General features: G+C 49.0%; 1 protein-coding gene, 1 non-coding gene and 1 pseudogene across 2 annotated transcripts in view; 2 read left to right on the top strand and 1 right to left on the bottom strand.

Moving 5' to 3' along the window:
* The first annotated feature begins 7,164 nt into the window (after positions 1-7,164).
* LOC130311603 (cytochrome P450 2C20-like) overlaps positions 7,165-26,523 on the top strand; it is an 88,619-nt gene continuing 69,260 nt past the window's right edge. The window contains exons 1-4 of the mRNA XM_056552498.1: positions 7,165-7,229; positions 13,668-13,849; positions 22,612-22,774; positions 24,365-24,505. Coding sequence (XP_056408473.1) covers positions 7,184-7,229; positions 13,668-13,849; positions 22,612-22,774; positions 24,365-24,505 — 532 coding nt within the window. The 5' untranslated portion in view covers positions 7,165-7,183. The remainder of the gene's footprint in view (positions 7,230-13,667; positions 13,850-22,611; positions 22,775-24,364; positions 24,506-26,523) is intronic.
* Positions 18,200-18,392, bottom strand: LOC130311609 (U2 spliceosomal RNA). Its single transcript, XR_008859927.1, has one exon. It is a non-coding gene; the product is annotated as a U2 spliceosomal RNA (small nuclear RNA).
* Positions 19,314-19,421, top strand: LOC130311608 (U2 spliceosomal RNA; annotated as a pseudogene).

Consider the following 26,523-nt stretch of genomic DNA (forward strand, 5'->3'; position numbering starts at 1 on the left):
TTGTCGCTGACCTCACCACGGTGGCCGCCCAGCAAGCCCGACAGATCGCCCTTCTAACCCGTCAGCTGTCGGAAATGTCCACCATTTCGCACCAACTTCAGTCGCAACTTCTCCAGCAATCTTCTCCTCCGCCAGCTCCTGCACCTCCTCCGCAGCGAGCGGCCACTCCTAGCCTCCGCCTGTCCTTGCCGGACAAATTTAATGGGGACTCTAAGTATTGCCGTGGCTTTCTTTCGCAATGTTCCCAGCACTTGGAGATGATGTCGGACCAGTTTCCTACTGAAAGGTCTAAGGTGGCTTTCGTGTTCTGCCTTCTGTCTGGAAAAGCCCTGTCATGGGCCGCACCGCTCTGGGACCGCAATGACCCCGTCACTGCCTCTGTACACTCCTTCTTCTCGGAAATTCGAAGTGTCTTTGAGGAACCTGCCCGAGCTTCTTCAGCCGAGATTGCCCTGCTGAACCTGGCCCAGGGTGTTTCTTCCGTTGGCGAGTACGCCATTCAGTTCCGTGCTCTTGCTTACGAGTTGTCCTGGAATAGTGAGATTCTCTGCGCGACCTTTAAAAAAGGCCTATCCAGCAACATTAAAGATGTTCTGGCCGCACGAGAGACTCCTGCTGACCTACATGAACTCATTCATCTAGCCACTCGCATTGACATGCGTTCTTCCGGATGGCGTCTGGAGCTCCGCCTGGATATGGACTTTGTTCGCACGAAGCGTTTTTTCTCTCCGGCTCCTCTCTCCTCTGGTCCTCTGCAATCTGTTCCTGTGCTTCCCGCCGTGGAGGCTATGCAAGTTGACCGGTCTTGCTTGACACCTCAAGAGAGGACACGACGCCGCATGGAGAATCTTTGCCTGTACTATGCCGGTACCGAACACTTCCTGAAGGATTGTCCTATCCGTCCTCCCCGCCTGGAAAGACGTACGCTGACTCCGCACAAAGGTGACACAGTTCTTGATGTCAACTCTGCTTCTCCACGCCTTACTGTGCCTGTGCGGATATCTGCCTCTACCTTCTCCTTCTCTACTATGCTCTTCTTGGATTCCGGATCTGCAGGAAAATTTTTTTTGGCCTCTCTCATCAACAGGTTCTACGTTCCTGTGACCAGTCTCGCCAGACCCCTCTACATCTATTGTTTTTACAATAAAAGATTGGACTGTCTCGTACGTTTCCACACAGAACCCCTCCTAATTTGCATCGGACCTCATCACGGAAAAATTGAGTTTTTTTTCCTCAGGTTCTTTGGCCCCAAGAAGAGGGGGAGACCCAAGGGGGGGGGTACTGTTACGCCGAGCGCTCCGGGTCCCCGCTCCTCCCCGGAGCGCTCGCTTCTCTCTCTCTGCTGCAGCGCTCCGGTCACGTCCTCTGACCCGGGGCGCTGCGATCCCGCTGCCAGCCGGGATGCGATTCGCGATGCGGGTAGCGCCCGCTCGCGATGCGCACCCCGGCTCCCCTACCTGACTCGCTCCCCGTCTGTTCTGTCCCGGCGCGCGCGGCCCCGCTCCCTAGGGCGCGCGCGCGCCGGGTCTCTGCGATTTAAAGGGCCACTGCGCCGCTGATTGGCGCAGTGGTTCCAATTAGGGTAATCACCTGTGCACTTCCCTATATTACCTCACTTCCCTTGCACTCCCTTGCCGGATCTTGTTGCCTTAGTGCCAGTGAAAGCGTTCCCTTGTCTGTTCCTAGTCCGTGTTCCTGACCTCCTGCCGTTGCCCCTGACTACGATCCTTGCCGCCTGCCCCCGACCTTCTGCTACGTCCGACCTTGCTTCTGCCTACTCCCTTGTACCACGCCTATCTTCAGCATCTTCAGCAGCCAGAGAGGTGAGCCGTTGCTAGTGGATACGACCTGGTCACTACCGCCGCAGCAAGACCATCCCGCTTTGCGGCGGGCTCTGGTGAATACCAGTAGTGACTTAGAACCGGTCCACTAGCACGGTCCACGCCAATCCCTCTCTGGCACAGAGGATCCACCTCCTGCCAGCCGGCATCGTGACAATATATATAATATATCAGAACAGTACAAAGATCTCTCCATGATCTATTTATACCCAGGACTGTATTTATAACAAGGAGGAGACCTAATAATATATATAATATATCAGGACAGTACAGAGATCTCTCCATGATCTATTTATACCCAGGACTGTATATATAACAAGGAGGTGACCTAATAATATATATAATATATCAGGACTGTACAGAGATCTCTCCATGATCTATTTATACCCAGGACTGTATATATAACAAGGAGGTGACCTAATAATAATATATATAATATATCAGAACAGTACAGAGATCTCTCCATGATCTATTATACCCAGGACTGTATATATAACAAGGAGGTGACCTAATAATATATATAATATATCAGGACAGTGCAGAGATCTCTCCATGATCTATTTATACCCAGGACTGTATATATAACAAGGAGGTGACCTAATAATATATATAATATATCAGGACAGTACAGAGATCTCTCCCATGATCTATTTATACCCAGGACTGTATATATAACAAGGGGGCATCCTCTACGTCTAGAGGAAAGAAGGTTTCTACACCAGCACAGACGGGGGTTCTTTACTGTAAGAGCAGTGAGAATTCTCTCCCGGAGGAGGTGTCATGGGGAACTCTGTAAAAGAATATAAAGGGGTCTGGATGTATTTTTGGAGAATAATAACATTGCTGGTTATGTATATTAGATTTATAGGGACAGAACGCTGATCCAGGGATTTATTCTGATATTTGGAGTCGGGAAGGAATCTTTACCTCTAGTATGAGGGTTTTTGCCTCCTCTGGATCAGTAGGGACTCATTAGGGATATAGGTAGAACTTGATGGACTCTGATCTTTTTTCAACCTTATGAACTATGGGGGAGATTTACCAAAAACCTGTCCAGAGGAAATGTTGCTGAGTTGCCCATAGCAACCAATCAGATCGCTTCTTTCATTTTTAACAAGGCCTCTGTAAAATGAAAGTAATGATCTGATTGGTTGCTATGGGCAACTCAGCAACATTTCCTCTGGACAGGTTTTGATAAATCTCCCCCTATGTTACCTTACAAATTTATTTAATTCAAAAGGCGCATATTTTTGATAAACAAAAAAAATGCTGCGCCAAAAATAGACAAATGTCATTGTTCTGCTCCCTGTACAATAGTGTTTTCAAACAGTGTGTCTTCAGCTGTTGCAAAACTACTCCACAGTTAGTGCTCCCTCCAGACTTGTAAATTACTTCTATTTAAAAATTGTAGTCCTTCCAGTACTTATCAGCTGCTGTATGCTCCACAGGAAGTTGTGATCTTTCCAGTCTGACCAGTGATCTCTGCTGCCACCCCTGTCCGTATCAGAAACTGTTTGCTATGGGGATTTACTCCTACTCTGGACAGTTCCTGACACGGACAGAGGTGTCAGCAGAGAGCACTGTGGTCAGACAGGAAAGAACTACACGACTTCCTGTGGAGCAAACAGCAGCTGATAAGTACTGGAAGGATTAAGATTATTATATAGAAGTGATTTACAAATCTGTTTAACTTTCTGGCACCAGTTGATTTGAAAAAAAATTTCCCACCGGAGTACCCCTTTAACCCTTTCCCGACCTATGACATACCTGTACGTCATGAACATTTTTGCCGCTACTCGCGGCATCCCGCAGCGCCCGGTAAGATGGCGGCTATCACTGATAGCCAGCCATCTTACCATGCGACCACGGGGGGTTTCATCACCCACCCCCCCAGCGGGGTCCCGAGCGGTCCCGGCGCGAGCGACGTCCTCCAGGCGGTCCCGGTGGCGCTGCGTCCCGGAGGTGAGTTTCCGGCAGCAGTGCGGCATCTTCATTGGCAGCAGTGAGATCGCCGTAAAGCGATCTCACCGCTGCCTCTGGGAGTTCCAAAACTGCAACTCCCAGCATGTCCAGACAGCCTTTGGCTTTCTGTGCATGCTGGGAGTTGCAGTTTTGCAACATCGGGAGGTCCACAGTTTGGAGACCACTGTATAATGGTCTCCAATCTGTGCTCTTCCAGATGTCGCAAAACTACAAATCTCAGCATGCTCAGTCTGTCCAGGCATGCTGGGAGTTGTAGTTCTGTAACATCTGGAAGAGCACAGATTGGAGACCATTATACAGTGGTCTCCAAACTTTGGACCTCCAGATGTTGCAAAACTACAACTCCCAGCATACCAGACTGCCCAAACATGCTGGAAGTTGTAGTTCGGCAACATCTGATCCTTCAGATATTGCCAAACTACAACTTCCAGCATGCCTGGGCAGTCTGGGTTGTAGTTTTGCAACAACTGGAGGCACACTAGTTGGGAAACATTGTCCGTTTCCTACCTCAGTGCCTCCAGCTGTTGCAATTGTTGCAAAACTATAACTCCCAGCATGCACTGACAGACCATGCATGCTGGGAGTTGTAGTTTTGCAACAGCTGGAGGCACACTGGTTTGGAAACGCTAAGTTTGGTAGCAAAACACTTGAAAGTTTATTACTTAACTTAGTGTTTCCAAACCAGTGTGCCTTCAGCTGTTGCAAAACTACAACTCCCAGCATGCACGGACAGCCAAAGGGCATGCTCGGAGTTTGCAACAGCTGGATGTTTGCCCCCTCCCCCCAATGTGAATGTACAGGGTACACTCACATGGGCGGAGGTTTACAGTGAGTGCTGCAAGTTTGAGATGGAGCAAATTTTGCGCTGCAGCTCAAACTCCCAGCGGCAAACTTGCTGTGAACCTCTGCCCATGTGACTGTACCCTAAAAACACTACACTACACTAACACTAACCTAAAATAAAAAGTAAAAAACACTACATATACACATACCCCTACACAGCCCCCCTCCCCCCAAAACGTCTGGTACGCTGCGGTTTCCAAAACGGAGCCTCCAGCTGTTGCAAAACAACAACTCCCAGTATTGCCGGACAGCCATTGACTGTCCAGGCATGCTGGGAGTTTTGCAACAGCTGGAGGCACCCTGTTTGGGAATCATTGGCGTAGAATACCCCTATGTCCACCCCTATGCAAATCCCTAATTCAGGCCTCAAATGCGCATGGCGCTCTCTCACTTTGGAGCCCTGTCGTATTTCAGGGCAACAGTTTTGGGACACATATGGGGTATCGCCGTACTCGGGAGAAATTGCCTTACAAATTTTGGGGGGCTTTTTCTTCTTTAACCCCTTATGAAAAGGTGAAGTTGGGGTCTACACCAGCATGTTAGTGTATAAAAATTAAATTTTTTACACTGACATGCTGGTGTTGCCCTATACTTTTCATTTTCACAAGAGGTAAAGGGGAAAAAAGACCCTCTAAATTTGTAATGCAATTTCTCCCGACTACAGAGATACCCCATATGTAGGCGCAAAGTGCTCTGGGGGCGCACAACAAGGCCCAGAAGGGAGAGTGCACCATGTACATTTGAGGCGATTTGCACAGGGGTGGCTGATTGTTACAGCGGTTCTGACAAACGCAAAACAATAAATATCCATATGTGACCCCATTTTGGAAACTACACCCCTCACGGAATGTAATAAGGGGTGCAGTGAGCATTTACACCCCACTGGTGTATGACAGATTTTTGGAACAGTGGTCTGTGAAAATGAAAAATAAAATTTTTGATTAGCACAGCCCACTGTTTCAAATATCTGTCAAACGCCAGTGGGGTGTAAATGCTCACTGCACCCCTTATTAAATTCCCTGAGGGGTGTAGTTTCCAAAATGGGGTCACATGTGGGGGGTCCACTGTTCTGGCACCATAGGGGCTTCCTAAATGGGACATGCCCCCCAAAAACCCTTTCAGAAAAACTCACTCTCCAAAATCCCATTGTCGCTCCTTCCCTTCTGAGGCCTCTACTGCGCCCGCCGAACACTTTACATACACATATGAGGTATTTCCTTACTCGAGAGAAATTGGGTTACAAATTTTAGGGTGATTTCTCTCTTTTTACCCCTTGTAAAAAATCGGGTCTACAAGAACATGCGAGTGTAAAAAATGAAGATTTAGAATTTTCTCCTTCACTTTGCTGCTATTCCTGTGAAAGACCTAAAGGGTTAATACACTTACAGAATGTCATTTTGAATTCTTTGGGGGGTGCAGTTTTTATAATGGGGTAATTTATGGGGTATTTCTAATATGAAGACCCTGAAAATCCACTTCCAACCTGAACTGGTCCCTGAAAAAGTACGATTTTGAAAATCTTGAGAAAAATTGGAAAATTGCTGCGGAACTTTGAAGCCTCTGGTGTCTTCCAAAAGTAAAAACTTGTCAATTTTTTAATGCAAACACAAAGTAGACATATTGTATATGTGAATCAATATGTAATTTATTTGGAATATCCATTTTCCTTACAAGCAGAGACTTTCAAAGTTAGAAAAATGTTAAATTTTCAAATTTTCATGAAATTTTTAGATTTTTTACCAAGAAAGGATGCAAATATCAGTGAAATTTTACCAATAACATAAAGTAGAATATGTCACGAAAAAACAATCTCTGAATCAGAATGATAAGTAAAAGCATTCCAGAGTTATTAATGTTTAAAGTGACAGTGGTCAGATTTTCAAAAAATGCCCAGGTCCTGAAGGTGAAAATGGGCTGGGTCATGAAGGGGTTAATGGGGTTATCCAGGAAAAAACTTTTTTTATATATATCAACTGGCTCCAGAAAGTTAAACAGATTTGTAAATTACTTCTATTAAAAAATCTTAATCCTTTCAGTACTTATGAGCTTCTGAAGTTAAGGTTGTTCTTTTCTGTCTAAGTCCTCTCTGATGACACCTGTCTCGGGAACCGCCCAGTTTAGAAATCCCCATAGAAAACCTCTTCTACTCTGTGCAGTTCCCAAGACAGGTGTCATCAGAGAGGACTTAGACAGAAAAGAACAACCTTAACTTCAGAAGCTCATAAGTACTGAAAGGATTAAGATTTTTTAATAGAAGTAATTTAAAAATCTGTTTAACTTTCTGGAGCCAGTTGATATATGTAAAAAAGTTTTTGCCTGGAATACCCCTTTAAGGCAGGGTGAGCCAGAGCTGCAGCCAAATCAAGTAGATCTGTTTCTTTGTTATCATTTGGTAAAATGTATTAGGAGCCGAAAGTCTTTTATTTTTTGGGCATTTAATTTCATTTTACCATAAAATGTACAGCGCAACCAAAAAATATATTATTTGTTTCAGGAAATTCAAAAGAAAGCCACAAATGTACAACTTTTGTCGGGCTTCGCTTTTACACAGTGGATTTTACGGTATAAATAACACGTTCTCTTTATTCTGTGGGTCGATACGATTAATAAGATCACCATGGTTACAGCTTTTCTATTACTGTACAAGTAAGACAAGAAAATGGCCCTGATTCACTATTGTAAACCCGACATCTCTGGGGGTTACAGGGAGACAGGAATGTGGTTTATGTAAAATAATAGCTTTTTTAACCCAAATATGTGTCTCTTTAAAGGGGTACTCCGCCCCTAGACATCTTATCCCCTATCCAAAGGACAGGGGATAAGATGTCTGATTGCGGGGGTCCCGCCGCTGGGGAACACCGCGATCTCGGCTGCAGCACCCCAGACATCCGGTGCATGGAGCGAACTTCGTCGGTGCTGGAGGACTTTCGATGTGGGATGGTGGCTCGTGACGTCACGCCCCCTCCCATAGACTTGTATAGAGGGGGCATGGCCGTGACGGCACGAGCTTCCGGCGCTGCACCCGATGCTCTAAACGAACGCCAGGTGCCGCAGGGAGATAGCAGGGGTCCCCAGCGGCGGGATCTCTGCGATCACACATCTTATCCCCTGTCCTTTGGATAGGGGATAAGATGTCTAGGGGCGGAGTACCCCTTTAAGACTGTAGAATTTTGGGAAATGAATATTGTGTCCGGGGGGGGGATGGTCTCCAGTTCAGACTGTATGAGTTTTGGGACGTACTTACCAATAAAGTTGCTGCAACCTAGGTTTCCTGAATCTTTTTTTTTTCTCAAAATAAATATAAGCGTTTAGACGGAGCATCAGAATGGGGAAGAAAGGAAATGTAAGTGGTGGTGAGCATGGCATGGTTGTTGGTGGTGAGCATGGCATGGTTGTTGGTGGTGAGCATGATATGGTTGTTGGTGGTGAGCATGGCATGGTTGTTGGTGGTGAGCATGGAATGGTTGTTGGCGGTGAGCATGGCATGGTTGTTGGCGGTGAGCATGGCATGGTTGTTGGTGGTGAGCATGGCATGGTTGTTGGTGGTGAGCATGGCATGGTTGTTGGCGGTAAGCATGGCATGGTTGTTGGTGGTGAGCATGGCATGGTTGTTGGTGGTGAGCATGACATGGTTGTTGGTGGTGAGCATGGCATGGTTGTTGGTGGTGAGCATGGCATGGTTGTTGGTGGTGAGCATGGCATGGTTGTTGGTGGTGAGCATGGCATGGTTGTTGGTGGTGAGCATGATATGGTTGTTGGCGGTGAGCATGGCATGGTTGTTGGCGGTGAGCATGGCATGGTTGTTGGTGGTGAGCATGGCATGGTTCTTGGTGGTGAGCATGGCATGGTTGTTGGTGGTGAGCATGGCATGGTTGTTGGTGGTGAGCATGGCATGGTTGTTGGTGGTGAGCATGGCATGGTTGTTGGTGGTGAGCATGGCATGGTTGTTGGCGGTAAGCATGGCATGGTTGTTGGCGGTGAGCATGGCATGGTTGTTGGTGGTGAGCATGGCATGGTTGTTGGCGGTAAGCATGGCATGGTTGTTGGTGGTGAGCATGGCATGGTTGTTGGCGGTGAGCATGATATGGTTGTTGGCGGTGAGCATGGCATGGTTGTTGGTGGTGAGCAAGGCATGGTTGTTGGCGGTGAGCATGGCATGGTTGTTGGTGAGCATGGCATGGTTGTTGGCGTTGAGCATGACATGGTTGTTGGTGGTGAGCATGGAATGGTTGTTGGTGGTGAGCATGGCATGGTTGTTGGTGGTGAGCATGGCATGGTTGTTGGTGGTGAGCATGGCATGGTTGTTGGTGGTGAGCATGACATGGTTGTTGGTGGTGAGCATGGCATGGTTGTTGGTGGTGAGCATGGCATGGTTGTTGGCGGTAAGCATGGCATGGTTGTTGGTGGTGAGCATGATATGGTTGTTGGCGGTGAGCATGGCATGGTTGTTGGTGGTGAGCATGGCATGGTTGTTGGCGGTGAGCATGGCATGGTTGTTGGTGGTGAGCATGGCATGGTTCTTGGTGGTGAGCATGGCATGGTTGTTGGTGGTGAGCATGGCATGGTTGTTGGTGGTGAGCATGGCATGGTTGTTGGTGGTGAGCATGGCATGGTTGTTGGTGGTGAGCATGGCATGGTTGTTGGTGGTGAGCATGGCATGGTTGTTGGCGGTAAGCATGGCATGGTTGTTGGTGGTGAGCATGGCATGGTTGTTGGTGGTGAGCATGGCATGGTTGTTGGTGGTGAGCATGGCATGGTTGTTGGTGGTGAGCATGGCATGGTTGTTGGTGGTGAGCATGGCATGGTTGTTGGCGGTAAGCATGGCATGGTTGTTGGCGGTGAGCATGGCATGGTTGTTGGTGGTGAGCATGGCATGGTTGTTGGCGGTAAGCATGGCATGGTTGTTGGTGGTGAGCATGGCATGGTTGTTGGCGGTGAGCATGATATGGTTGTTGGTGGTGAGCATGGCATGGTTGTTGGTGGTGAGCATGACATGGTTGTTGGTGGTGAGCATGGCATGGTTGTTGGTGGTGAGCATGATATGGTTGTTGGCGGTGAGCATGGCATGGTTGTTGGCGGTGAGCATGGCATGGTTGTTGGCGGTGAGCATGGCATGGTTCTTGGTGGTGAGCATGGCATGGTTGTTGGTGGTGAGCATGGCATGGTTGTTGGTGGTGAGCATGGCATGGTTGTTGGTGGTGAGCATGGCATGGTTGTTGGTGGTGAGCATGGCATGGTTGTTGGTGGTGAGCATGGCATGGTTGTTGGCGGTAAGCATGGCATGGTTGTTGGTGGTGAGCATGGCATGGTTGTTGGTGGTGAGCATGGCATGGTTGTTGGCGGTAAGCATGGCATGGTTGTTGGCGGTGAGCATGGCATGGTTGTTGGCGGTGAGCATGATATGGTTGTTGGCGGTGAGCATGGCATGGTTGTTGGTGGTGAGCAAGGCATGGTTGTTGGCGGTGAGCATGGCATGGTTGTTGGTGAGCATGGCATGGTTGTTGGCGTTGAGCATGACATGGTTGTTGGTGGTGAGCATGGAATGGTTGTTGGTGGTGAGCATGGCATGGTTGTTGGTGGTGAGCATGGCATGGTTGTTGGTGGTGAGCATGGCATGGTTGTTGGTGGTGAGCATGACATGGTTGTTGGTGGTGAGCATGGCATGGTTGTTGGTGGTGAGCATGGCATGGTTGTTGGTGGTGAGCATGGCATGGTTGTTGGTGGTGAGCATGGCATGGTTGTTGGTGGTGAGCATGGCATGGTTGTTGGCGGTAAGCATGGCATGGTTGTTGGTGGTGAGCATGGCATGGTTGTTGGTGGTGAGCATGGCATGGTTGTTGGTGGTGAGCATGGCATGGTTGTTGGTGGTGAGCATGGCATGGTTGTTGGCGGTGAGCATGGCATGGTTGTTGGTGGTGAGCATGGCATGGTTCTTGGTGGTGAGCATGGCATGGTTGTTGGTGGTGAGCATGGCATGGTTGTTGGTGGTGAGCATGGCATGGTTGTTGGTGGTGAGCATGGCATGGTTGTTGGTGGTGAGCATGGCATGGTTGTTGGCGGTAAGCATGGCATGGTTGTTGGCGGTGAGCATGGCATGGTTGTTGGCGGTGAGCATGGCATGGTTGTTGGTGGTGAGCATGGCATGGTTGTTGGTGGTGAGCATGGCATGGTTGTTGGTGGTGAGCATGGCATGGTTGTTGGCGGTAAGCATGGCATGGTTGTTGGTGGTGAGCATGGCATGGTTGTTGGTGGTGAGCATGGCATGGTTGTTGGCGGTAAGCATGGCATGGTTGTTGGTGGTGAGCATGGCATGGTTGTTGGCGGTGAGCATGATATGGTTGTTGGCGGTGAGCATGGCATGGTTGTTGGTGGTGAGCAAGGCATGGTTGTTGGCGGTGAGCATGGCATGGTTGTTGGTGAGCATGGCATGGTTGTTGGCGTTGAGCATGACATGGTTGTTGGTGGTGAGCATGGAATGGTTGTTGGTGGTGAGCATGGCATGGTTGTTGGTGGTGAGCATGGCATGGTTGTTGGTGGTGAGCATGGCATGGTTGTTGGTGGTGAGCATGACATGGTTGTTGGTGGTGAGCATGGCATGGTTGTTGGTGGTGAGCATGGCATGGTTGTTGGCGGTAAGCATGGCATGGTTGTTGGTGGTGAGCATGATATGGTTGTTGGCGGTGAGCATGGCATGGTTGTTGGTGGTGAGCATGGCATGGTTGTTGGCGGTGAGCATGGCATGGTTGTTGGTGGTGAGCATGGCCTGGTTCTTGGTGGTGAGCATGGCATGGTTGTTGGTGGTGAGCATGGCATGGTTGTTGGTGGTGAGCATGGCATGGTTGTTGGTGGTGAGCATGGCATGGTTGTTGGTGGTGAGCATGGCATGGTTGTTGGTGGTGAGCATGGCATGGTTGTTGGCGGTAAGCATGGCATGGTTGTTGGTGGTGAGCATGGCATGGTTGTTGGTGGTGAGCATGGCATGGTTGTTGGCGGTAAGCATGGCATGGTTGTTGCTGGTGAGCATGGCATGGTTGTTGGCGGTGAGCATGATATGGTTGTTGGCGGTGAGCATGGCATGGTTGTTGGTGGTGAGCAAGGCATGGTTGTTGGCGGTGAGCATGGCATGGTTGTTGGCGGTAAGCATGGCATGGTTGTTGGCGGTGAGCATGGCATGGTTGTTGGTGGTGAGCATGGCATGGTTGTTGGCGGTAAGCATGGCATGGTTGTTGGTGGTGAGCATGGCATGGTTGTTGGCGGTGAGCATGATATGGTTGTTGGCGGTGAGCATGGCATGGTTGTTGGTGGTGAGCAAGGCATGGTTGTTGGCGGTGAGCATGGCATGGTTGTTGGTGAGCATGGCATGGTTGTTGGCGTTGAGCATGACATGGTTGTTGGTGGTGAGCATGGAATGGTTGTTGGTGGTGAGCATGGCATGGTTGTTGGTGGTGAGCATGGCATGGTTGTTGGTGGTGAGCATGGCATGGTTGTTGGTGGTGAGCATGACATGGTTGTTGGTGGTGAGCATGGCATGGTTGTTGGTGGTGAGCATGGCATGGTTGTTGGCGGTAAGCATGGCATGGTTGTTGGTGGTGAGCATGATATGGTTGTTGGCGGTGAGCATGGCATGGTTGTTGGTGGTGAGCATGGCATGGTTGTTGGCGGTGAGCATGGCATGGTTGTTGGTGGTGAGCATGGCATGGTTCTTGGTGGTGAGCATGGCATGGTTGTTGGTGGTGAGCATGGCATGGTTGTTGGTGGTGAGCATGGCATGGTTGTTGGTGGTGAGCATGGCATGGTTGTTGGTGGTGAGCATGGCATGGTTGTTGGCGGTAAGCATGGCATGGTTGTTGGTGGTGAGCATGGCATGGTTGTTGGTGGTGAGCATGGCATGGTTGTTGGCGGTGAGCATGGCATGGTTGTTGCTGGTGAGCATGGCATGGTTGTTGGCGGTGAGCATGATATGGTTGTTGGCGGTGAGCATGGCATGGTTGTTGGTGGTGAGCAAGGCATGGTTGTTGGCGGTGAGCATGGCATGGTTGTTGGCGGTGAGCATGGCATGGTTGTTGGCGTTGAGCATGACATGGTTGTTGGCGGTGAGCATGGAATGGTTGTTGGTGGTGAGCATGGCATGGTTGTTGGTGGTGAGCATGGCATGGTTGTTGGTGGTGAGCATGACATGGTTGTTGGTGGTGAGCATGGCATGGTTGTTGGTGGTGAGCATGGCATGGTTGTTGGCGGTAAGCATGGCATGGTTGTTGGTGGTGAGCATGATATGGTTGTTGGCGGTGAGCATGGCATGGTTGTTGGTGGTGAGCATGGCATGGTTGTTGGCGGTGAGCATGGCATGGTTATTGGTGGTGAGCATGGCATGGTTGTTGGCGTTGAGCATGACATGGTTGTTGGTGGTGAGCATGGCATGGTTGTTGGCGGTGAGCATGGCATGGTTGTTGGCGGTGAGCATGGCATGGTTGTTGGCGTTGAGCATGACATGGTTGTTGGTGGTGAGCATGGCATGGTTGTTGGCATTGAGCATGACATGGTTGTTGGCGGTGAGCATGGCATGGTTGTTGGTGGTGAGCATGGCATGGTTGTTGGTGGTGAGCATGGCATGGTTGTTGGCGGTGAGCATGGCATGGTTGCTGGCGGTGAGCATGGCATGGTTGTTGGCGGTGAGCATGGCATGGTTGTTGGTGGCAAGTATGGCATGGTTGTTGGTGGTGAGCATGGCATGGTTGTTGGCGGTGAGCATGGCATGGTTGTTGGCGGTGAGCATGGCATGGTTGTTGGTGGTGAGCATGGCATGGTTGTTGGCGCTGAGCATGGCATGGTTGTTGGTGGTGAGCATGGCATGGTTGTCGGCGGTGAGCATGGCATGGTTGTTGGCGGTGAGCATGGCATGGTTGTTGGTGGTGAGCATGGCATGGTTGTTGGCACCAAACGGGCCACGTTGAGGATTTCACAATAGCTAATGATATAATCTTCTGTTTTCTCCTTTCCCAGGAGCCATGGAGCCGTTCACTATCCTCGCTCTGTCTCTAGTCTTCCTCCTCACTCTCTACATTCTCCTCTCATGGTCCAAACAGCATGGAAACCCCTCACTGCCCCCCGGGCCCACCCCAATCCCTCTGCTGGGGACCCCCAAGTACATGGACCTAAGAGCCGCCACCAAGAACTTCCAACAGGTACGTTAAGGAGACCCGATGCAGTGTATGCTGGGTAACTAGGCCATAATTTCTGGCCTGCTACATGGGCCGGGCTCGGAATCATTGAATAAAAACAGCATCAGATTTCAGGAGGGTCGGGGGCCGGGGGTCAAGTCCTGGGAAAAAAAAGTGTGGGAACTCAGCCAAGATTTACATTTAAAGGGATACTCCTGTGCCCCAGCCTTCTGAACATCCGGTTCAGAAGGCTTGGAGCAGCGGCCGCGGTTGTTATGTCACGGCCACGCCCCCTCCATTGATGTCTATGGGAGGGGGCGTGTTGTAATAGACATCAATGAAGGGGGCGTGGTGTCACGAGGGGGGTGGCTGTGACATCAGACCGGATGTTCAGAAGGCTGGGGCACAGGAGTATCACTTTAAGGGCTGGTCCTGCTAACGGAGCCGGTGTTCCTGCTGTGGAAAAAGGGCAGGAACTCAGTTCCCACACGTTCCTGTAAGACTTGAGCCCTGGTTGGGAGAGAATATAATGCTTATTATGTCTTTGTTCAGACTCATTGACACTAAGGCAATTAAAAATGTCTCCCCTACACTCCAGGCTAAGCAGTAGGATACGTCCCCTATATAAAGGGGCACTCATATAAGTGAGAGGTCCATATCAGGATGTAAGCTGTGTGCAGACACTGAACAAGCAGGGAATGCTGGAGCGGCCGTTATTGAAAGAGCTTTATTGATCGTTCAGTCATTACAAGTCATACAATAAACTACAATCACACAAAGCATGACAGTACAATACACAGCAAAGGTTCACTAAGCTATACACCGTACCACATGCTACACTAACACTCCGCTCAATCCTGTAAGAGAAAAGAACAAGAAATCGAGAAAGCCAAACAATTCAATCTGTGTTCGGGATAGGGGCGTGGGCTATGGGGCAGGGCTGGGGACATTGGGGAGTGGGCGACTATGTGGGGGTAGGGAGAAGGCAGATCACAGGGCCAAACTACTAGGATATAACTTCAGGGGGAAAAGTGGGAAGGAGAGGGGTCTTCATCCCTCTCCTTCATCGACGGCCGGGCTATCCAAGATGGAATAGTCTTTCAGCAGGCTCCAAATGAACATGCGGCAGTCCCGGACGGACATGTTCTCCCTGTTGATCATGAGGTGGTTCTTGGCAAGCCACACTATGCCCTTAAAACAGTTCATAAGATGCCAGGCCTCCACGTTTTTGGTCCCAGGGAACAGACCGTAAAGCACCAAATGGTACGATAGGAAGTTCCTGGGTACAGAGTCTCTGAGTTTGTGTTCCAGGGCATCCAACAGACCCTGCGCAAAGGGCACTACCAAAACATGTGCAAAGATGTTTTCTCCACGTAGGGGCAACGGGGGCAGTACCGGGTTCTGCACAGGTCGCGAGCATGCGACCTGTGAAATTATTGATCGTTCAGTCATTACAAGTCATACAATAAACTACAATCACACAAAGCATGACAGTACAATACACAGCAAAGGTTCACTAAGCTATACACCGTACCACATGCTACACTAACACTCCGCTCAATTCTGTAAGAGAAAAGAACAAGAAATCGAGAAAGCCAAACAATTCAATCTGTGTTCGGGATAGGGGCGTGGGCTATGGGGCAGGGCTGGGGGCATTGGGGAGTGGGCGACTATGTGGGGGTAGGGAGAAGGCAGATCACAGGGCCAAACTACTAGGATATAACTTCAGGGGGACAAGTGGGAAGGAGAGGGGTCTTCTCCCCTCTCCTTCATCGACGGCCGGGCTATCCAAGATGGAATAGTCTTTCAGCAGGCTCCAAATGAACATGCGGCAGTCCCGGACGGACATGTTCTCCCTGTTGATTACGAGGTGGTTCTTGGCAAGCCACACTATGCCCTTAAAACAGTTCATAAGATGCCAGGCCTCCACGTTTTTGGTCCCAGGGAACAGACCGTAAAGCACCAAATGGTACGATAGGAAGTTCCTGGGTACAGAGTCTCTGAGTTTGTGTTCCAGGGCATCCAACAGACCCTGCGCAAAGGGCACTACCAAAACATGTGCAAAGATGTTTTCTCCACGTAGGGTCAATGGGGGCAGTACCGGGTTCTGCACAGGTCGCGAGCATGCATGAACGACCTAAGAGATAGTCCTCCCTTAATGGCCATCCATGACAAATCCTTATGTCCATTGGTAAGCCGCTTTGAGGCCATATTAGTCCATACAGTCTCTGCAGTGGCTGCAGGGAGCCCCAGAACGAGCTCCAACAAGTCCTTAGCTCGGATGAGCTTGTAGATGGTCTTTGGCTTCCACAGATCAGGTTTCAGTCCCTCCAGCTGATGCTTCCTCACAAACCGTACCAGGTCCCCATAGAACCAGGGAGTCTTTCAGTTGTAGGGGATGGAGCTGTCCCACTTGTCCCAGCAGAGCTGTCACCAGAGGGGCAAGAGAAACAAGCGAGACATGGACCTGCCTGCTGAGCCAGTCTTTTCCACAAGAGTCCCCTGCACGCTGACACATGCAAAGGAAGCCCGAAGCAAAGTGGGGATATAAGGGATTCCTTTTCCATCCTTGCAGGGCTCCTTATACATCACGGTCCGCTTGACTCTGTCCATTTTGCCCCAGATGAAGCGGTCCGGGTATGGCCTTGCAAACGGTGGCATGGGGAGGCCAGGCCTGTGCGGTGTACTGGAGCACAGGCAAAACTTCACTCTGCAAGACCAGTGTTTTGCCCTCCAACGAGAGCTTTCTGGAGCTCCACAGTCCAATCTTAGAGTTAATTTTTGCCCATCTTTGCCAGTCTGTCTTGCCAAGACTTAAGGGCCGCTCCTTCCTTCCCGAACCAGACTCCCAAGATTTGGATGAAGTCTGGTTTAACAGTAGAGGGGGCAGAAGAAGCTAGGTTCCACTCCCCAAAGAGTATGGCTTCCGACTTCCCACAGTTGACTTTTGCCCCCGAAGCTTTGACGAAGTCCTCAGGTCTGGATGAGTGCAGTCACCAAACGATGGTCAGCGTAGAAGATTTTCACGTCATCCATGTAGAGCAAACGCTTGACCTCGTAGCGATCTGGTCCTGGTGCAGTGATCCCTCTGATCTCTCCATTATGCCAGATAGACTCAGCTAAGAGCTCTATATCACAAACAAAAAGAAGAGGTGAAAGAGGGCAACCTTCTGACCCCTGAAAGAATTGGGAAGGGGTCAGTCTTCCAGCCGTTCCCCGACACCATGCTGCAAGTATCAAAATACATGATGTTAACAAAAGAGCAAAACATCTTCCCCAGACCCAGCCTGTGCAAAGCCCTGCCCATGAAAGCGTGGGAGACACGGTCAAACGCTTTCTCCTGATCCAAACTGACCAGGGCGGCGCGGGCCCGATGGTCCTGGATGTAATAGACCGTGTCTCTTACAAGGGCAAGGCTATCGGCGATCATGCGACCGAGGATGCCGCAGGTCTGGTCCGGGTGGACGATCTGCCCGATGACAGATTTCAGCCTGTTGGCTAGCACCTTGGCGAGGATCTTGTAGTCCACATTAAATTTTTCAAGTCACATCTATCCCCATTCCGCTTATACAAGATCGTGATCATCCCTTCCCTCAACAATGGAGGCATTTTGCCCCCCCCCCCCCCACCTTCTCCTCGTACACCTCCAACAGGTCCGTACAGATCAGGTCCCCCAGCGCTACATAGAGCTCGACCGGGAGACCGTCACTGCCCGGGGTCCTGCCGGACTTAAAGGATTTAGCGGCACAGGGATCGTCCATAGCCGCCGCACCTGCGGGATCAACAACGTTAGTGATACCTGACAGGAACCTCTCGGCAGCTTCAGGGTCAGATGACTTTGGGGTGTAGAGATTGCTGCAGAAGACCGAGACGACCCCCATCACCTCCTCCTTGCCCCTCCTCATGTGTCTGGTCTCATCTCGCAGTTCAGTCAGGGGCGTGTGGCCAGCATGGAGCTTCCTGAAAAAGAAAGAGTTACACTTCTCACTCTTTTCCAGGTTCTCCACCTTGGAACGAAAGACGATTCGCTTGGATTTCTCCTCAAAGTGCCTTTTCAAGCTCTTTCTGGTCTCCTCCTCTCTGACGTCCCAGCCACACTGGAGCAGGCCTTACAGTGACCACAACTCGCGCTGCAGCCTCCTAAAGTCCCATTTGGTCTCACACGCCTGCTGTCTGCCTAATGAGTGCAGATATACTGCCCGGTCATCCGGCCAGATCTATAAAAATTTCCCTGATCCTAGCCAGAAGGCCGGGATACCAAGGGTGAGTGCCAAAGGTGAAGAGTATATGGTGCAGTGTGTTCACCCAGGGAGTTTCGGCACCTCAGGGTCACCACTCCCTGAGGCACAGATGTACCTTGGCTCTACACCCCTCTACCTCATGGCAAGACCCGGAGGAAACAGGTCACATCAGGGCAGCCATTGAGCTGGTCCTCTGGCACTAGCCCCGGAACGCCCCGGTACACCTGCTCCTCCATGCAGCATCCATCCTACATCAATGGCAAAGACTAAACCACTGAGAAGTACAGATACTACACTTGATCTTAGCCAAAAGGCTGAGAAGTATGGACACCTGGAGAGGCCATTACAGGGATACATAGTATTAGATTCTAAAAGAATGACTGACCTTGACCCCCATGGCTGGACCAGGTCTGCCCCTCTGTTCCTGCTTATAGAGTCCCCAGTATGGAACTGATCCGGAGGATGAAGCTAGATTTTTCTGGATAATGTTACAAATTGTAACCAGACATTCTTTTTAAGAGCCGAGGCAAGTTCTCTCTACCACCCAAAGTGCAAGAAAAAGTGCAAACGTGTCACACTAAAAAACATGCACAGAGGATGCGGTCTATCGCTAAGCCCTTCTCCAACAGGAGAGAGGCCCACCAACAAACCTACCCTTCACCTCTGGGCCAAAAGGCACCTGCAAGGATCCAGGTTCGATGCCCCTTTTTGCCGAAGCTACTAAGGGGCCACAAATGCACTTGGCTTCACCCTAGGCATTAGCCAAGGCATCAGCCATGGAGCCGTATACTGATGGTATCTTAACCTAAGTCAAGATGTCCAAGGGTTGCAGGGAGGTAAGGAACCAAATGGCCACACACACCTCCCCTAGACCCCTAGGAGGGACACCCAGAAGGGCCACTGCATCCTGACAATCCTGTGTACAAACAAAACACACAAAGTGGCTCAATGACATACAAAAATAATAAATAAGTGAATATATACTGCCCGATCATCCGGCAGGATCTATAAAAATGTCCCTGATCCTAGCCAGAAGGCCGGGATACCAAGGGTGAGTGCCACAAGGTGAAGAGTATATGGTGCAGTGCGTTCACTCAGTGAGTTATAACACCCAGTGAGTTACAGCACCTCAGGGTCACCGCTCCCCGAGGCACAGAAGTATCTCGGCTCTAGACCCCTCTACCTCATGGCGAGACCCGGAGGAAACAGGTCACATCAGGGCAGCTGTTGAGCTGGTTTTGTGGCACTTTGCTTCTCGGCCTTTTGGCTAAGATCAAGTGTAACATCTGTTCTCATCAGTTTCATGCTGGTGGCAGGCGACGCCGGTGTGGGGCTGGTGGGGATGGGTGCTGCATGGTAGGGGGCAGGTGTACCAGGGTGTTCCGGGCTGGTTCTGAGGAATCAGCTCGACGGCTGCCCCGATGTGACCTGTTTAGTCCGGGTCTCGCCATGAGGCTGAGAGGGTCTAGAGCCGAGGTACTTTAGTCCCTCGGGGAGTGGTGACCCCGAGATGCCGAAACTCACTGGGAGGATGGACTCACTGAGTTGAAGCACGGGCACCATGATCTCTTCACCTTGTGGCACTCACCTCTTGATTCCCGGCCTTCTGGCTAGGATCAGAGACATTTTTTATAGATCCGGCCGGATGTCCGGGCAGCATATCTGCACACATTCACTTATTTATTTATTTTTTGTCTCACTGTGTCACTTTTTGTGTGTTGTGTGTTCACAGGATTTGTCAGGATGCGGTAGCCCTTCTGGGTGTCCCTCCTGGCGGTCTAGTCTCGTTTATTTTCGCATATGCGAAAATTATCATATGCAAAAATGTGCATACACAAAATTAGCATATGCAAAAATTCGCACGCCAGTCTCACACAGTAGTAATTAGAGCCTTCTTTACACCACACAAGCTGGAAGCAGTGAGGGGGGATCACTGTGATGTGGACTGTAAAAAAAACAAAAACAAAAAAAAAAACGAATATTCGTAATTACGAATATATAGTGCTATATTCGCGAATATTCACGAGCAACACTAGTCCCTTAGTAGCTTCGGGGAAGGGACATCGAACCTGGAACCTCGCAGATACCTTTTGGTCCGGAGGCGAATGGTAAGGTTTTTTGGGGGCCTCTCTCCTATCGGAGAAGGGTTTGCGATATTCCGCATCCTTTGTGCACAATTTTTTTGAGTGATTTTTGGGTGATTCGAGAGCACGTTCCTCGGCTCTTAGATTAAAAATTTTTAAAAAACAGCCCGGAGCACCTGCTCCTCCATGCAGCATCCATCCTACATCAATGGCAGAGACTAAACCACCGATAAGAACTGATACTACACTTGATCTTAGCCAAAAGGCCGACACCTTGTAACCAGACATTGCACCGTGTAGACACAAAGCTTGTGGACAGACACTGAACAGTGAGATCTTATTATTTAGGGGGGCAGTTACTTTTACCTACATCAGAACCTGAGGCATAGATGACACTTCTGCTGTATAAGACACTGAACAAGCAGGGGATGCGGGGAGACTTCAGATATGTATGCAGATTATTGTGATGTCATTAGTCTCCTCCCACCTACACACCATGAGGGGCTGTAGCTGTAATTACTCCCTTTCCCTGCAGCCGCCTGACACTGAGTTTTACCTGAGTTTATTACATCATTCTTATGGTGGTTTGAGGTAGGACGTGCGCCAGAGAAGAAGGTTTAGACAAGTGTTTACCAACTACTGTGCATCCAGCATGCTGGGAGTTGTAGTTTTGCAACAGCTAGAGATACACTGTTTGGAAGAACTATTTTGTTTAGGAGGTTTTTTTTGTCTATTTTTGACTGGAAGTTGTAGTTTTTTTTAACAGCTGGAGGCACACGGGTTTGGAAACACTGATCTAGACTTTGACTCCTCTGTATGTTACATAAGAGCTGTGAACTCTAGAAGTGACTCTTCACCCCGATACACAACTCACAAACATCAATCGTGGACTCACCAAACTAAACAAAGTGGAGTCACAGATACTTTCCAGGTCTATGCTTGCTGTCAGGGAACAGAAATATTATTTGCCGGGGCTATGTCAGCTCTACTTCCCACTCCCAGGACTTGTTCGGCCCTGCTCCCCACCTCCAGAACTAGTTTGGCCCTGCCCCTACTCCAGGACTAGTTTGCCCCTGCCCCCACCCCCCAGGACTAGTTTGCCCCTGCCCCCACCCCCCAGGACTAGTGCCCCTACCCCCAGCACTAGCTTGGCCCTGCCCCTCCCCCCAGGACTAGCTTGGCCCTGCCCCTCCCCCCAGGACTAGCTTGGCCCTGCCCCTACCCCCAGGACTAGCTTGGCCCTGCCCCTACCCCCAGGACTAGCTTGGCCCTGCCCCCACTCCCCAGGACTAGCTTGGCCCTGCTTCCCACCCCCAGAACTAGTTCCGCACTGCTTCCCACCCCCAGGACTATTTCGACCCTACCCCTCACCCTCTGGACTACTTCCTGTTCAGAAGTATACCCCACGCGCTGAATTATTAAGAGCTTTTTTTTAGGCACTTACACTGCTTGGTTCACGCTATAAGGAGATGGTAGGAAACAGTATTATTTCATCTGCTACACAATGGCCATAGTTGTATAACCCTAATCCAAATGACAGGTTCCCTTTGACTGACTGACTGGTCCACCCAGCAGAAGCAAAGCCGGGAGATAAGTGGCTCCGGGAGGAGTCAGACCTAAAATGGCTTGAATCCACCCCTTTCCTAGGAGAGGAGGCTGGACAAGGGCATTCTAGAGGTTTCCATGCAAAACCATAGGCTAGGGAACAACTCACGACCAAGGCATTTTTCATCTGCTACTACAGTATTGCAAATTTTAACCCTTACACTCTTGTTTTAGTATATGCTATTAATGTATAGCACAGTATACAACAACTTCATTAGAGATTGTAGTTAGAACACAAGTACTGGAACAGTACAAACGGCCTGTAAAGGGGTCTGGGGCAGGAGAGGTTTGCTATGGGGATTTTCTCCTGCTCTGGACAGTTCCTGACATGGACAGGGGTGGCAGCAAAGACTGGAAAGGACTACACAACTTCCTCTGTAGAATACAACAGCTGATAAGTACTGTTAGGACTAAGATTTTTGAATAGAAGTCATTTACAAATCTGTAGAACTTTCTGGCACCGGCTGACTTGAAACATTTTTTTCCTCCAGAGTACCCTTTAAAGGCCTCATACACATTAGTGAAAAGTCGGCTGAAACTATCATTTTTATTGGGACTGGCCAAATCCCTAGATTACAGAATATGGGGGGCTTTTCGACTGTCATAACGTGGGAAAAGAAGAAACAGATGTTGAGTTTTAGCTGCCTGACCCTTCTGTTTTCTGGGAGATAAGCCCCCATCAGAGGTGCCCAGATGCTGCTAGCCACCCCTCCCCCCTATTGCGAACACATGAACCTTTGTTTCATCACTTTTGAGACTGTTCAGTTCTTTGATAAAACATTAGAAGATTCTGGTTTAAGTGAGAAATCAACTTATTTCTGGTTATTTTCCATCATTTCTGTGTTTTCTCCTTCAGCTCAGCCAGAAATACGGCTCAATATTCACCATCTGGAAAACGTCCGACCCTGTGATCGTTCTGTGCGGTTATGACACGGTGAAGGACGCCCTGATAAATCACGCCGAGGAGTTCAGCGCACGCCCCATAATTCCCACGCTGTACGTCTCCACCAAGGGATACGGTGAGATAAACCTCCAGAAGGTCAATGTAAGGGCACGTTCACACGTACAGGATCCTGCGCAGATTTGATGCACAGGATTTGTAACTGCAGATTAGAAGCGGTGCTCAGTCATTCAGTTTACATTGAAATCTGCAGCAGAAATTCTGCACATCAAATCCTGTGGATCAAATCTGCATAAATGTGAACGTACCCTGATACAGAGAATACTAGAGAGGGAGGAGGGAGATAGAGCTGCAGACTCTGGAGAACACAGCATAAGAGAGGGGAGGAGGAGGAGCCGCAGAGAGACACCTCATTGGCTGGTCCAAATCATGGGACCTCGTTCGATCATCAGAATCTTTTGGTGTGGTTGCCATCTGTTAGTGAGGCCCAGGTGTCACAAGAGTCCTCCGCCAGTATATATATGGTGTCCCAGTACCGCATTTCATACGGTACTTATCTATGGGTCCCCGTAGCCAGAGTCCCTAGGACTTAGTCATCTCTGTTAGTCAGTCCGCCCCTAGTCGCCTCTATTGTAGTATATAGATTTCTAATTTGTCCATAGAATAATGTAAATAGTATTATTTCTGTATATAAATGGTTAATTACTTGTTTCCATGGTGTCGCAGGGCCTTCGGGTCATGTGATGCGTTCCAAGCCTCATTCTGGATGCTTTCCAGGCCTCACTTTGGTATTTCTAGCCTCATTTTGGGTTTTTGCAATGCATATAGATCCTGTGATGTAAGCAATCCCATGATACCATGTAAAGTGAATGGCAGACGTTCGGACCAATCAAAATCGCCACGCCCCCTGCGCATATAAGGGAGCGGCGGCAATCTTATCGCTCTCTTGTTCCTGGGATAGCAAGCGAGCAAGACCTGTATAGCAGTAATCGCAGTGAGTTAGGCCTGAGCCTTGCGGCAACGGCTGAATGATCTAAATTATAGAGTGTGTCATCCTCTAAGCACTCTGCAGTATCACCGGACCCAATATTTCCCCTAAATCTGGACGGATCTGCCCATCATTCCCTAAATTCAGAGACTATAAGTTTAATGCAAGGTCCGCAACTTCTGCCAGTCGCTAAGCAACCTAAGAACTGTTATATGAGACTGTTACTTACTACGCATTGGATATTGGAAGCACTGCAGTAAAGTTATTCAAGTTCAAGTTAAATCTACTTGTGGACCTTCAGTCATTTCATTGCACCTATCGCTTCTGGGAAGGGCGGCGATAGGCCGGAACATAGATTCAGCATACCAGCCCCCACCCTGGCGTCACGAGTGACTGGGTTAATATTAACCCCTCATATACCAATACCATACCATCCCTACCATACACCCCCCCAAGGGCTACCACATACTTTACTGTAGCTAAATACTGGTCACCTCCCATTGTAGATATAAAACTGAGGGGTCTGATCACTGGTCAATATACTGGAAGATGGGATTTCCGTTCTATAATATGAGGTTTTAGAGAGTTAATGATTGATCAAAGATCCTCGTAAGAAGTCAGGAACATCTGTCCAACCCTAGTGTAACATAACAGATCTGCTAGAACATAGATAGTGTAAAGGATTCAGATGTAAATGCCTCCATATTCTTATTTCCTTAGGGATAAATGGACCACGATGGCGCTCAATCCGCCGCTTCACAATGACCTCTCTAAGGAATTTTGGGATGGGGAAGAAGACCATGGAGACGAGGGTATTGGAGGAGTCCAAGTATCTCATCCAGGCTGTATCGCAGACAGGAGGTGGGTGTATACAGTGTATATATCAGTATAGACAGGAGGTGGGTGTGTACAGTGTGTATATATATATATATATATATATACATCAGTATAGACAGAAGGTGGGTGGTTAATGGTGGTGTCTGCTCTCTCCCGATGGCAGCTGTAATGACGACCTGTTGGGCTGGATCGGCTAATCCGTGACGTTGAGCCAATCAAACCATGGATCACTGGTCAATCATACATAGGATATGCAAAAAATAGTTCTAGTCCACACACAACCCCCTAGGTGGGCTCTTCCAGCTATAATGTCCAATCAACGACCAGACGGGGGATTTAGTGAACATCTGATTCTTTGGAACAAAATAAAAAGTTAAAATATGAGATTTATTTGTCTGTGACATATGGACATTGTTCTGATTCTAAACTTCCGGATGAAATTCTGCCCAATGACCACTGAATTTCTTACCCACCATGGAACCCCATTAGTGCCAGTACTGGGCAGCATCTTACCAGTATCTGTGTACACCGCCACTGATACAGGAGCTGAGATAAGTATAAAAGGGGCGCTAAATGAGATCTAGAGCGTCCATATTGTTTCTTTTATTCTTATTTAAGGGGCCACACTTTAATCCGTGCCTGAAGTGTAGGGTTGATGGACTTATCATTTGTTATAGCTTTATTATTATTCCCATGGAGACATCAGTTCCTACCATTTACAACATTCTTCCTTAAAGGGGTTCTCCAGCATAAGGTGATTTTAGTAGGTACCTGGCAGACAGTAATGGACATGCTTAGGAAGGATCTGCGCTTGTCTTGGGGATAAATGGCTATGCTGTGAGATTACCATAACACTGTGGCAGCTTTTTGTGAACTTGTATTTCCTGTTTTCAGTTTTCTTGTTTGCCTACAAATCCCATGATACCATTTTCCTCCTTCCCACACATCAGCCACCCCACCCATTGAAACATTAATGAGCTGCAGACCTGTGGTTTTCAATCAGGGTACCTCCAACTGTTGCATTACTTGCCGATTGCTCCCTCCACCCATTGAAGCAGACAGGCTCCCTGTCATCAGCTGACTAGTGAGTCAGGTCTCGACCGCATTGCAAGCTGGGAAAAATTCTGAGACAGCAGTCATTTTGTATGCTATTAAAAATAAATGAAAATCACATAAGAATTGTGAGAAAACGTCACACACAGGTAAAAACACTATATTATGAACTACACTAACTTTACAGCCGCTGTTACATAGTCAAAAAAATGACTGGAATACCCCTTTAAATATTAACTCGTATGAGCGTGGATTTAGTGATATATTATACTGTGGACTTGGTCTCCTATCAGTATATTGGAGAAGCGCTGTCCTTGTCTTTCATATCCTCGTATCTGCCGCCATCTGTACTGAATCTCACTGTGGACCTTGTTAGAGTTGTAGTAGGAACTGTATATATTGGCTTTGACCTTGTGATCTTTAGACTCCTATGTTGGTATTGTGGTGCCCTAATGCAATAGTTACAGCCACTACCCATCAAAGGGGTTCTCCGCCCACAGACATCTTATCCCCTATCCAAAGGATATGAAGTCTGATCGTGGGGGTCCTGCCGCTGGTACCCCCGCGATCTCCGTGCAGCACCCGGCATTCTGAACACTATGTTTAGAACACTGGGTTTCCGCGGCCGGAGACATCATGCCAGGCCCGCTCGTGAAGTCACGCCACGTCCCATCCATTCATGTCTATAGGAGGGGGCATAACGGGTGCCAACGGGTGTAGTGTTGCAACATCTGGAGGTGCGCAGGTTGGAGACCACTGCCCTATACATTAAAAGTCGGTCAGATACAATCAGAGCTGATCCAGCTGGACAGACAGGGATGAACACTAAATCCATCGTAAAATGACATTTTATATCAGGGCTTCCCCCTCAATTCTATGGATGATCAAATCCTCAGAACCACCAGGAGATCGAGACATCAACGTTTACATAATATAGATAATATAGATAATAAAGATAATATACATAATATAGATAACATAGATAATAT

The sequence above is a fragment of the Hyla sarda genome, unplaced genomic scaffold, assembly GCF_029499605.1.
Source record: "Hyla sarda isolate aHylSar1 unplaced genomic scaffold, aHylSar1.hap1 scaffold_165, whole genome shotgun sequence".
NCBI lineage: Eukaryota > Metazoa > Chordata > Amphibia > Anura > Hylidae > Hyla > Hyla sarda.